The sequence below is a fragment of the Hyalella azteca genome, unplaced genomic scaffold (genome assembly GCF_000764305.2).
Source record: "Hyalella azteca isolate HAZT.00-mixed unplaced genomic scaffold, Hazt_2.0.2 contig9625, whole genome shotgun sequence".
Taxonomy (NCBI): domain Eukaryota; kingdom Metazoa; phylum Arthropoda; class Malacostraca; order Amphipoda; family Hyalellidae; genus Hyalella; species Hyalella azteca.
In genome coordinates, this window is record NW_025939693.1 from 34,913 (window position 1) to 47,995 (window position 13,083).

Below are 13,083 nucleotides of genomic sequence, written 5' to 3' on the forward strand. Positions count from 1 at the left end.
GGCTTGGAAGTTAATATAAAATTACCATATATAACATATTTTATGTTTGACAGCCTATTTATGTTTTTTCTTTATGTTTCAGACTCTACAGAGTCTTATATATGGTAATTTTAACTTAATTTCCAAACCGGTCTATGTTTCCCCATCACGGCTGCCATTAGATGGTCACATTTCGCCCATTTGGAGGCGGTGCCCCCCATTTGCAAACTATGACACTTTCCTCAAGTTTGTCATTTGCATATGTAACTAGAAGAGTTCTACTACAGTGCACCAAAACCTGGAGTTATTTGGAGTTATTTACCAAAAAATATAACTGATTTTACCACCCGGTCTAAGTTACCCCAAGAGCTGGGGTAACAAAGACCACCACTTTTTTTGAAATTACATAAAGACTAAGAGAGGCAGGAGCCAGCAATTTATGGTGAGTGAAGCTAGAGTATAGACCTGTATTTTGCATGTTTCAATTCAAGTTTAATTTAGCTAGTGAAAATATGGCATCATTTATAAAAATAAAAGTGGTCTAAGTTACCCCATTTTACGGTAGACTTAATTAAAATTGTGCGAAATTACAAACCATCCTGTAAGCTTACAGATACAAAAGAAATGCTACATGGCTGCTGATATGAAGCTTGCAGGGGACAAGGTTCTTGTTAATGCTCAATGGCATGTCCATGGATACAGTAGTACGGTATCACATTAATAATACGGTTATTAATGAATATGGTAATATCATATCAATAAAGGAAAAACAAGTAAAATTCAAAGAAAATGTCATTTATTTTACATCTACATCATCTACCATGAAAGAGGAGGACTTCAGAGTACTGTTAGTAATAGTTAAGTACACTCTGCATGCTTCAAATTTTTTAAATTGAGTTTTATTTCAAGTGTCCCTTTTTACCCCATTTCAAGATTAATTCAGGAGCCTTTTATATTGCATTTAGTGCCTTACAAATAGCATATGGAATTTTTTTGAAGATGCCATTCGATGGCCCTCGCAAAGAGCTATAAAATGAGCCTAAACTTGTTTCTGAAATGTTTCTTGGTAAGACGTTATTAACAAAAAACGCTCAAAACCGTCCCTTTTTACCTTGTTTGACGGTACTCACATTTCACAGCTCATTGTGCTGGTGCAAAAATTTTTTTGCACTCTTGCCTTCTCAGGTTTTTAATTATTAATAAAACGGGTTAATTCAACCATTTAGGTGCACCAAATTCCCTCAATTCTTGACCAATAATTATGAAATTAAATGAACAATTAAGACATTTTTAACACATTACTTCAGGTTTAGGTTTGCATTCAGGTAAGGTTAGGATTGGTTCCACCTGTTTTACCATTTTAGTTGAAAACGGGAGGTTGTGAAAATGTAAAAAAAATCCTTGTCACAGCGCAATGTTTATTAGAATTTGCTTATTTAATTGCAAAATTATTTGTCACGAATTGAGGAAATGGCGTTTAATGAAGTGGTTGAAATATCCCATGTTACCGTTTTAATTGAAAACAAGCGGTGGTAAAAATGAAAAAATCGTTGCCACGGCGCTCCGGGCATTAGCGCTATAGGCTTATTTACCTTTATCAATATAGGTCACAAACTGAATGAATAGAGAGTGCCAAACTAGATGAATTCACCGCACCGGGATTACACCTGTAGCCCACTTTACGATCACTGACTTGCATGGGACAAGTAAAATTTACTTTGTCAAATGTTGTCAGTTGTGTCATTTTCATTAAGGAAAAGATGATATTTTATGTAAGTACGGTACCTAGTAAAATTTATATAAAAAACCCTGGATTGTCCGATGTATTTAATCCAGGTTCAAATGATTGAATATACTTTGATGAAATTTAATTCTAAAACTACAATGTAAAGGGTCGTCTTTATTAGTTAAGCGAGGGAAGGTATTCAAGGTTCTTACACCCTGGCTACGTCGCCTTCCTCACCTACGATGAAGTCAAAGCAAGACTACAGAAATACATCTCCAAGCCCGGCAGGTTAGAATGGCTTGCTTCCATTATTAATCTTTCTTTGCGATAGTTACCATTAATTTATCTAATAACAATTAATATCTCTGCATATATTGAGGATATAAATGAATAATTGTATGAGTGGTCTTCATATTTGCCTGATTTTTTTTTTTACTTTCAGTTTGAATTGATGAGCGATCTAAAAACATTAGTGTTACTTTCATAAACATCCTTTCTGAATAAATTTAATGCTGTATGCGTCCTTACTGTCTTTGTTGAATTTATTTGGTCAATTAGTAAGATTTTATAATTTTTATTAACTTTTTATTTGTTTTTTAAGTTGTCAAGGATTATCTGGTATTTTGAAAATATTAAAGATTTTCCTCGTTTTTCAGCTCTCTAATATGTGCATATATGAAATTTATTTGGTTTTCAAGCATTAAATTACTAATTCATTGTTTAATGTGTACTGAATAGCTCATATGTCTGAGTTAACCTGTAAATGTTATCCTGATTTCTCTTCAAGTTTCAAATTGAGTTTTTTTGTTGTTTCAGTTACGTGTTCAGGCTGTCGTGTACGCGACTCGGTCAGTGGGCCATAGGATACGTGACCAACGACGGCTCCATCCTGCAGACCATCCCTCAGAACAAGTCCTTGTGTCAGGCCCTCCTGGACGGAAACAGAGAAGGATTGTTAGTGATCAACTAGAATTTCTCTAGGAATTTAAAAGCAAAGAAAACGCCAAGCAAATACACCATACTATCGATATTGAAAACGTTTTTGAGTCCAGCTCCATCATCAGTTGGACAATCTAAAAATGAATAAAATCATTTTATGATTTTTGCTTGGCGTTTTCTTTGCTTTTAAATTCTTTGTGAACTTGCGATATAAGCAGACTAATGATATAAGAAGTTCTCTATTGTTAGTGATCAAATATCCTGCCGCTGACACCAGGATCTGCAGCACGAAGATGTAGACCGAGATTTTTTGTAAGAAAATATGTAGTCTAGTTTGAGTTCGTGTGTGTCAAGTTGAAATCTGAATAAATTTCAACTTTCAAGCCGTGGCCTACCTAACTAACTGGGCTACTAAGATTTATAGGATAGATTTAAATTTCGAGAAAATGAATTTTAAGTGAAGGTTCGGAAAATATAAAAAATTTAGTTGCTAACAAAGTTGTGCAACTTCTAAAATAAGTATATTTATAAAGTAGTATAGTATTGTTAATTTTTTTTATTTTTGCTATAAATGTCTATTAATTTGTTTAATAATATAGTTATAATGGATGGACATCTCTGATAACGATGTAGTAGGTGAGAAAACACTCAGTTAATTAATAATTATGATTCTCTCTATTTACGCAATATGTGAACAATCACCCAGTTTATTTCTAATTAATTAATTTAGAATCTCTGTCTTCATGCTAGACGTAAAAAAAGACTCATTTTATTCCTAATTAATTAAGATTCTCCGTCTTCATGCAGGAGGTGAAAAAGGACGCAGTTTATTTATAATCAATGAATTTTTTATTACCAGAGAACTCCATGTCTTGATGCAATACATAAGGAAGCAGTCACGCATATTGTTATAATGCATAGTATTATTGGCGTGCAGTTACCTCTACCCTGACGGCCGCAACCTCAACCCTGACCTCTCCTGGGTGGTGCAGGCCACTCCAGAGGACCACGTCAAGGTCTGTGCCCGCCCCAATTATTGATGTCTTGCACGATTTTGTTGATTTGTTATTCTGGTGTAATTCAGCCACGAAGAGACTGGGTTGACGAAAATCTTCTTGGATCAAAACATTCTGTTATCAAGTTTATAGAGAGGCTTCTTTAATACTAGAAATAGAATTTAATCTTTAATCCTTCAAATAGAATTTAGGGTTAATGAAATCTATTATTGTGCGTAGTATTTGTGTATATAGTTTTTCCCATTTCCTAACAGGTGACGCAGGAGCAGTACGAGCTTTACTGCGAAATGGGCTCCACTTTCCAGCTGTGCAAAATCTGCGCCGAGAACGACAAAGACATCAGAATAGAGCCTTGTGGCCATCTCCTTTGCACCCCATGTCTCACATTGTGGCAGGTTGGCATCGCTTATTTTCTCTATTGAACTAGAGTCCTGGCTGCACAAGGCACGCGAACGTCCCCCAGTATCTGAATCATATTATAATATTATGCAGGCTCTCCGGCATAGTTTGCTAGGCTCCTGCGATGTCTCAGCTTCATGTGTGAAATGACCCAAAATTAATAGATAAAAGAAGTTGTAATGCGTTTATTTCACTAAAGATTTCAGCGTTGTTCTCAAATGACACAGGCTAATGTTAGTTTATCGTTCATAAATCTAAATCAAATTTTTGGTAACTTAATTTACCACATCTCAGACATAGGTAGTTTCTTCAATCTCTCCATTTTTGAATACGCTTCGGAAAAAAATCTCAACATGGTGATTCATTTATTCGGTAGCATTTTTTTCAGCAAAGCCCCGCCATGGCGAGAAGCATAACCCAGTTAACAATTCCATGATCTGTCTGCAGGACTCGGACGGTCAGGGATGCCCGTTCTGCCGAGCGGAAATCAAAGGCACTGAGCAAATCATCGTCGACCCTTTCGATCCGCACAAGCAACCGCGAGCACGGACAATGGCGACGGCTGTTGCCGCCAACAGCATCAACAGCGATCTGTTGAACATCAACGGTACTGCAGCCCAACAACAACAACAACAACAGCAACAACAACACTTCCTGTTAGACACGGAGGAGGAGGAAGAGGAGGTACTCATGGACTAGCCATCTTGCTTCTCTAGAGGCTCGTCCACACTCTGATACTTTAGCTGGACCTCTCATGACTGGAGGACGTTGCTCAGTTATGACTTAAAAACGCGGACCTAATTAATTCAGCATTAAATACTTGTATGAGATCAGAACATGTCTGTGTAGTTGTTCTCGGGTGTGGACGTGGCTCGGATATGGCGATGTCTGCCTCGCTGTTAGCTGCTTGTGTTAGCGACCTCAACTTGCATGCAATTCGCTGCTAAGCTTCATACGTTCAGCTTTATTTTATGTCTCAGCTATGCAAGTCCACAAACTTTCATTTGTGGTTCTTCAAACTGCAAGATTTTATTCAAATAGAAACGAAATAATATTTGCCAAATTTATTCAGCTCATGCCATTTCATGTGTTTGAATTACACATTAAACTTGAATGAACTCAATTTTCAAGACTATGAGTCCTTTTGTCGATTCAAAAATAGTAATTGATTTTTTTATGATTCACCAACAGAACATAATCAGAATACATTCGCTCATTAAAGAGTGTACGAATTAAAAGCTTGTATTCTTTGCCATTTGATTTGACAATTTTAGTTAAAGACGTCGATTTTACCTTTAAGTCTAGCTGGTTATCTATTTATTTTGCTGTTGTTTTACTCCCAAGATATCTTTGTTGTTGCAAATCTAATGCATTTTACTTATATTATCCATCATGCTTGCTGTTTGCTGACTATGCATGTTTGTTGAACTGTCGTCCAGAAGCGATACCTTCATTCGTGTTCGTGCAAGACCACGCCCAGGGTAATTTGATGCCTGCATAGCACCTCGGCGTCCAAGACTAAATGAGCAGCTAATGGCAGTTCTTCAGCTGCGGACCAACATTTACTCCGTTATTTTTCCCGGTGTTGGTCATGCGCGAGAATTCTGACCACTTAATGGGTGGAGTAAATTGTGATAGTTCATCTTCCACTCCATCTTCCATATTTTGTCTCTCTGAGAACCTTACGCTTATTCTTAACTCTATGGCATTTAGAGACCTTCACCACATAATTTATTTTAATTATCTATGGAATGATGCAGGTTTTTTAGCCCGTTGATTGTTTACTCTTGTCACGATGATTTGCCGAGTTGGCTCAACGTATTAACCGTAAACGTGACTATTGTATTTAGTTGCAATTTCTGTTAAAGAACAGTCATAGGAGTGGGAAATGTCTTGTCATTGCGGGACTTTCTACGAGTTAAATTCCAAGCTCGTACCTCTGTTGGTTACGCAGGTCGCGTTGAGTACGTACTGTACTAAGATTATTGCCTTTAGTCAATGATCAAGTCAATGCCTTGACTATTGACTCATTGCTTGTGTCACAAATTTACAAGTAATTTAAAACAAAGAAGATCTACAGAAATTCAGCGTATCTTTATAACGGTAAACGTTTCAGAGTTAAACTCCATGGAACATCGTTTACGTGAGCTCTGCCTTTGTTGTGTTGCCTCTAAATGTTGTCGACTAGATAGCCTCCTCGATTCGTCTGATTGCCGTAGCTTTAGTTTATTATAGATAAGTATAGTAAATTTCATGACAGTGTTTCTATATTTACTTGATTTGTTCCTACAACTGTAAAATTTCTAGGTTAGTCAGATTTACGATTTATCAAGGTATTTATCTAGGTATTCAAGTATTTTCTGTCACGAGTCTTTGTCTCGCATGAAGTAACGTATTTCTATAGTATTGCATGCGAAACTAGGTGTAAAAGTCCTATAAATTTCATTGATGAATGTTCATAAAAGCGCCACCTTCTTGATTAGAACGATGCTCATGGATTATGTTCATCGTGTGATATGTGTGATTTTCCACACTTGCAATTTATTTCACGTGTAAATCTCTACAAGTTAGGTCATCGTACCGGTTGTCTTTCCATCGCATTATTCTCTGTGCACTGGTTATTCTTGTTGGCACGCACGGTTCTTAGGAACGAGTCATTCATAATATTTGTTGAGTGGTGCATTGATTAATATTTTCCCATTTTATTTATTCGCCACTAGAACCTTCAGAAACATCAACAGGCACAGTTTTCATTACATCCGCGGGTCCATGCGTGCGCCATAAAATCGTGCTATTTTTATGCAAATGAGACGTAATGCACTTATGTGCTTTGAAAGTTCGGAGTTTGTGCATTTACTCTATGCATAATTGGCAGCTAGAACGTATACGTCAGAAGCTGTTTCTCACTTGGTCGGTCAGCGTGTGGTGCTTGGTCAGCGGCCCGACTCCAGCCCTGCACTCTTCAGCTCTAACCATGCACTCTATATCACTTTTTGTTTTCAGATTACTTCCTCTCATGATTGCATTCTATCATTCATTCATGAATCATCATTCTCCTTCACTGTAATCATTTATACTTGTAGGATTCACTCCTTGGTTACGCTCAACCATTACTTGGTAGTTTTTATTTTAACTCTAGCATTAACGAATTTTTTTTTCAAATGATTTACCATGTTACTAACTTGAGTTTGTTCAACTTTGATTTATACTTTTCTGTTGTTCCCTCTAATGAACATCCACATTGTGGTGTGCTTCCTAAGAATTGTTTTCCTGGTCCTAATTGTATTAACTCTGCGTGTCGCTCATGTCTCGAGTTGTCGCCGCAGGGACGTTTGGCCGCGGCTGTTTTGTCGTCGAGTCAGAGTCGTCGAGGGCAGCCAAGAACCGACGTTTCGTTGCCGGCTGCTGTTGAGGTTGTGTCGGGGAAATTCATCAGAGATTCCGCCAGAGCTTCGTGTAGATTGCCGTTCCGTTTGCCGTCTTTTCGGTCGAGCACAGATCAGTATGCCTTTCGATCTGCGAGTTGCGGACCGAACAAAAGCGAGCTTACTTGCCTCAAAAATCGTACGAGACGAATTCAGTGAACTAGAGTGGTGTTATGTTGGTAAAGAGAAGAAATAAAATTAGTACTTGCTACCTGCACGAGGGGAAATATTGTAAAGGGTGTAATTGGCTGCAGATTGCGACAGATTAAGTTTTATAAATAACAGGTAGAAATCTTTACTTTCGTTAGTGCCAGAAATGTGAAACGAACATGTCGACACTGAAAGTTATTACGTTTCAAGGATTTCATACTGAAACTCTGAAAAAAAAGTGGTTACGTTTTCGCAAACTGGACATCATTTCTTGAACATCAAATCTCATAAAAAGGGAATGTAGTTTTGGCTCCGGTGATTGTTTCTATTCGAAAGAATGATAAACTTTGAGTAATAACCTCATTCATAATCGGTATGAAAGAATTGATAAGATGGCAGTACTCCGAAGCTGAACTCCCTTTATTGGAACCGTCCTGTTAACAGTATTAATCTAGGTATACCGTAGAATTGTTGCCACATCTGGCGCCAAAAATCTAGTATTGCATTTTCGTCCTGTGTGCCGTTTAGTTTTGTTATTTTTGGCTGTGCGTTAGTTTTGCGGACTATCGATTTGCAGTTCAAGTCACTCCCAATGCAGTATTTGTCACTTCTTGTTGCCAACATAACTTCGTATCGATATAGAGACTTTAGGCTCAATATTCATAGTTTTATCGATGCAAATGCGTTCACATTTTTCTGCGGTCTTATGGCCTCTACCCTCCCTCACTTCTAGACGTTTGTTCGTTCTCTTTTCAATCTACATACGTCCTTGTCCATCTTTCTTTCGTATACTGTTACATCTAATCTTAGTACTAACCAATACCGTCATTTAATTTAAATCTTATAATCTCTGCGTCATTATCAATCCTTCCATTCACGTCATCTTCTATTGAAATTGAAACAAAATCTTCCAACACCGTCATTTAATTTCAATCTAATAATCTCCGTGTCATTATCAATCCTTCCATTCACATCATCTTCTATTGAAATTGAAACAAAATTTTTATGCCCGAAATATTGTGCATTAACAAGTGGTAGTCTAGGTAACATTTGTATCTCAATATTCGAGTGGTTAAATTTGCAAAATTCATCTCTTCTATGTTAGTACTTTGGACTCGAGTCCTTGAAATGAAAGACGGTAATTTGCACCAATTCTGCACTATTTGTCAGTTCAGGGCTCAAAGCTGTTGAATCATTTTTCCAGCTTTTTACAACCCGTTTTGTGTTTTATTGCCGTTCTTTGACCATGCGGTAATTGTAGAGCTTTCTTTCGCTTTAATTAAACATCAAGATAATGGGGAAAAGAGCTCAAGCTTCAAATAAGAATTTTTTTGTGATGTAACAACTACGTCGTACTTAATGTCGGCGCTGGCGTTCATTCAGTTTACGCAGTTTGCAGTTGCGTGCTTCTGCCGACCGCATTGTTTTGTTTTTTTACGTGTTGCACAACTTACTTGTGATGCATAAATTATGTGTTCCGCAGTCAGTGCAACACGAGTTCTCGTATGTTGCCGTTGATGCAATTAACGGCGTTGTTTCGCATGACTATATACAATTTCTATTGCACGCTGCCTCAACCTGTGTTTTCTCACCGATGCAATACAATGTGTAGCAGAAGTGATGCCTTTGACAGCTTTCTATAAAAAATATTCACGAAAGTAATGCGGCGGGCAACGTACTTCTTTCATCTTTTTCCATTTCTTTTGCTTCCATTGAATTTCTTTCACTTGATTTTTGTTTCTGTGTATGTGTTGTCTCCATCATAACAAAGACGCTCGAGTGTTTTAAGGAATTAGCGTTGGAATTGAATCGCACAAAATTAGAAGACATCGTTTCACGAACATAGGATATTTATTTCATGCCAAATTTAAAATAGCTAATACGCACCATTGCACTTTAGGGCTTGGCTCTTATGACTTATTTTTTCATCGCTTCTAACTGCTTAGTTACGTCGTACGTTATACAATAGTTTTTAGGCAAATTCTAACTAATTTGTGGGCCGTTATGTTTGAATTAGCAATTTTTGCGATGCTGCGTCGAGTTCTGCACGAGATCTTTCACAAACAATTTTCTGCATGACGGTTCTTGGAATTCTTTATAGTTACCCCCGCTGTATCAGAACATTGTGCGTATTCGTTGCTGCGAAGGCGATACTTTTCACCCTTTATAACTCAAAATTAGGATTTAAACTCAAATAGCCTTAGGTGATCTAATGTATACATTACTCATTATCTATGTTTAAACTATTCCAGAACAAATTATGGCTAAAGGAAATGAGAAGTTAAAGTTTGCTTTTACGTACGGTACCTGAAGCCCTTTACACACATTTCATTTTATGATGGAACAATATTCGAACTGTTCTCTCATTTTGCAGGAGTCGTTCTCTTGTACGACCACCGAATGCCTGCTGTCGAGCCATGACTTTACTGTCGCACTTAGTCACAAAGTTATCTGTGTAAATATTTACGTCGCCTTCCTGTTAATATCTGTTGCATTTGTATGTATTGATACGCGACGTCATTGCGATGAGTGAAGTCGTGTTCAGGGTTCGACGAGTCGGTCTTGTTATTTATTACGGCCATGTTAATGGCGGATATTTTAATATCCCCATGAATGTTTATTGTGCATTTGTGCTGTACTGAGACCGGCAAGTTGCGATTGTTTTAATAAGCGAAAGGTTTTGTTTTATGTGTTCAAGCTGCAGTACGAACTCCTCACTACCGCATTTAGTCTTGATTTTGGCGGTGAATGTTTGTGGTCCGCTCGTATACTTGATACAGTGATTAGAAAGTTCACGTTATGTTCACAAATGATTTCTTTACTCTGATTGGCTTGTGTTTATTTAGTTTTAATTACCATAGTGGGACTGCGAAATTTGAAGATGATTATTAGTACGTCTTGAAGTCTGTCTTCGACAGCCTCACAGAATATAGTAATTTTTTGTGATTACATTTTAGGAATTAGTTCGTTTGGCTCGTATACCTGCCAACCAAGTCTTTGTGTTGCTCATGTATGACTTGGAATGATAAATGCAGGGTTTCAGATTAAACCATTGTACCTCAGTTAAACCCTTTTTTATTTTATTCACCTTTTAATCCCCTGTATTTAATCCCCTGTCTTATGGTACAATTATACCCTAATTTATACCGTCTCGTTCCCGTTATGTAAACCTGTGACCATGAGATTGATCGATCCTCTTCACAGTCGGCGAAGTTGTTGCGATAAATGTATATGAATTTTTTTTAGATGAATGTATATGAAAAAAAATTGTCTTTTGTTGAAAAAAGTGACGTCTATTATCGGAAATGTATCATTTAAATGAACCGCGCATTTGTTGCACATTACCATCTGTTAACTGCGTCGGTTGTGTCTGTAGAGGTGGCCAGGGTAAATGTCACTCACGTGCTCGTGTTGGATTATCTACGAGGAAATTACTTCTCGTGCGTTTTATTACTCGTTTATTTAACTATTCGCGGGATTTTCGATAGTGGTGGCTAGAATTACTGGAATGTATTGAAAAGAAGGCTGTCAGTGTTTTTGACCGTTCTAATCTTCCAATAAAATACTTATTAAAACTTTACCACTCGATGAATGTTATCAAAATGTTACGCCGCATTATTCGATGGAGCGCCGCTGTTGAAAATTCCTGGCATTAATGTGAAGAAAAACGGCGTCGCTGTGGACGACGGTCTCCATGTCGCCTGGAAGTGAGTCTTGCATCCGTTTCTTGTTGGGGATCTGGTGGCCTTTCCATAGCCTGGCCTCTTTCTTATGGTATCTGGTGGCCTCTCCATAGCCTAGCCTCTTTCTTATGGTATCTGGTGGCCTCTTTATAGCCTGGGCTCTTTCTTATGGGATCTGATGGCCTCTTCATAGCCTGGCCTCTTTCTTATTTGCCTTATTTTTGGGAAGTTTCCTGTATTCGGTTAGCAGCCAACTGTGATATAGGCCATTTTGGTGATTTTCTTTTAATAATGCTATGTGTTTTCGGGTATACACGAGTTTCTATAATTTTCTATGTACTAATTTGGGATTTACTGGTGATTCTTTTTAACCATTTTTATTTTTGAATTATCTTGCGTGTCATGTGACCTGGGATTGTATGAGGGCTTTGGCCTTTCTTCAGGCATCGAAGTATAATTTTCCCCCTATTGTCAGGACATTTGTCTCCTGAGGGTGGACTAAAGCAACCGGGCTAGACATTGTTTCATTCTTGTATACTGATTTACCCTCAGAGGAGACTTCTGACTGGTGTCTATGCTCGTCAGAAGTCCTATGGGATTTTGCGCTCCTAGGAGGGATTGTTCCTGAGCGCCCCACCGCTGAGCTCGCGGTGTCTGACTGCAGATCTCAGTTGTGGGGTTAAGTTATTATGTAGGTAGGGTTCCTTATATTTCCCTTCTCTGTCTCTCTCGTGCGGGCGGCCGACGTCCCGTGTAAGCGACCTCTTGTTCGAGTGTCTTCGTTTCTGTTGCTTTCCACCTGTCCCTCCTTGTCACTTCGTCGCTGTGAGATGCTAACGTTGCTTCTTTCGAGCCAGCTTCAGCGGGCTGGACAATTGAGACCTTCCACCCCTTGTGGGTGATGATTAATGCGACATTTTGAATAATTGAGACCTTCCTTCTCGCTAGCGATGTTGTCTTTTGATTTTCGGTTCGAAATAGCTTGATAGCTGAAGCGCCAGGAAACCGTTATATATACTGATTTGATTTGGGCACATTAGGTTTTCTTCACTCATTAGGTGAATGTTCATAGCTTAGTTTCATTCTCTTCAGTCTGTCCGACGCTGCGTTGAAGGTCCCCAATATGAGATCTTAACGCTACTCCCGTCTACCCTGTACTTGCTTCTTTCACTAAACACTAACCGTGTTATTTATCCCACTATTATTATCTTTCAGACTTGGAGAAAATGAAAAATTTCAATCAAAGAACGTTGAAAAAAAAAAATCCTCAAAAAATTATTTCAGAAATTATCTGTAGCTTTCACATTAGTACTGAAAAGTTATTAAAAATTTGTGCTACACTCTTAAGGCTTATTTTACACGAGTTTCATCTTCGTTCCAATAGACGCTCAATACTCCATGTTCATTCGTGGAAAAAGCTCTGAAGTGAATATAACGTCCGACTTATTATTTTTGATTGGATCATACCTTGCAAAAACACGAACAAGCGTTGTTGTTAGAATTATTTGGTTCTTTTGCGTTGATGCTTGAGTTTGCATAGCTTGTTTTGATGCTTTGCTTTTAATTTTGAGAATGATTAATTGCACTATTTTTCTTCATAATCTGAGCTTGCTTCGATATGAATATTTCTCACATGCTCGACGATATTGTGATCTTATTCGTGCTCTAGTAATTTTAATAACTTTTTCTTGCTTTAAATTAAATTTCTTTTTCTCTTATGCGTAAGAACTGATACCTGTACGATATATATACTCATGTACTGCATT

At 37.8% G+C, this 13,083-nt stretch overlaps 1 protein-coding gene across 2 annotated transcripts in view; it reads left to right on the plus strand.

Moving 5' to 3' along the window:
• The window catches only part of LOC108681487 (E3 ubiquitin-protein ligase CBL-B-A), a 33,687-nt gene that overhangs the window by 10,293 nt on the left and 10,311 nt on the right, over positions 1-13,083 (plus strand). For both annotated transcript variants that reach the window (XM_047882096.1, XM_018170523.2), the window contains exons 6-8: positions 3,582-3,660; positions 3,915-4,055; positions 4,507-4,743. In XM_047882096.1, the coding sequence (XP_047738052.1) occupies positions 3,582-3,660; positions 3,915-4,055; positions 4,507-4,743 (457 nt within the window). The remainder of the gene's footprint in view (positions 1-3,581; positions 3,661-3,914; positions 4,056-4,506; positions 4,744-13,083) is intronic.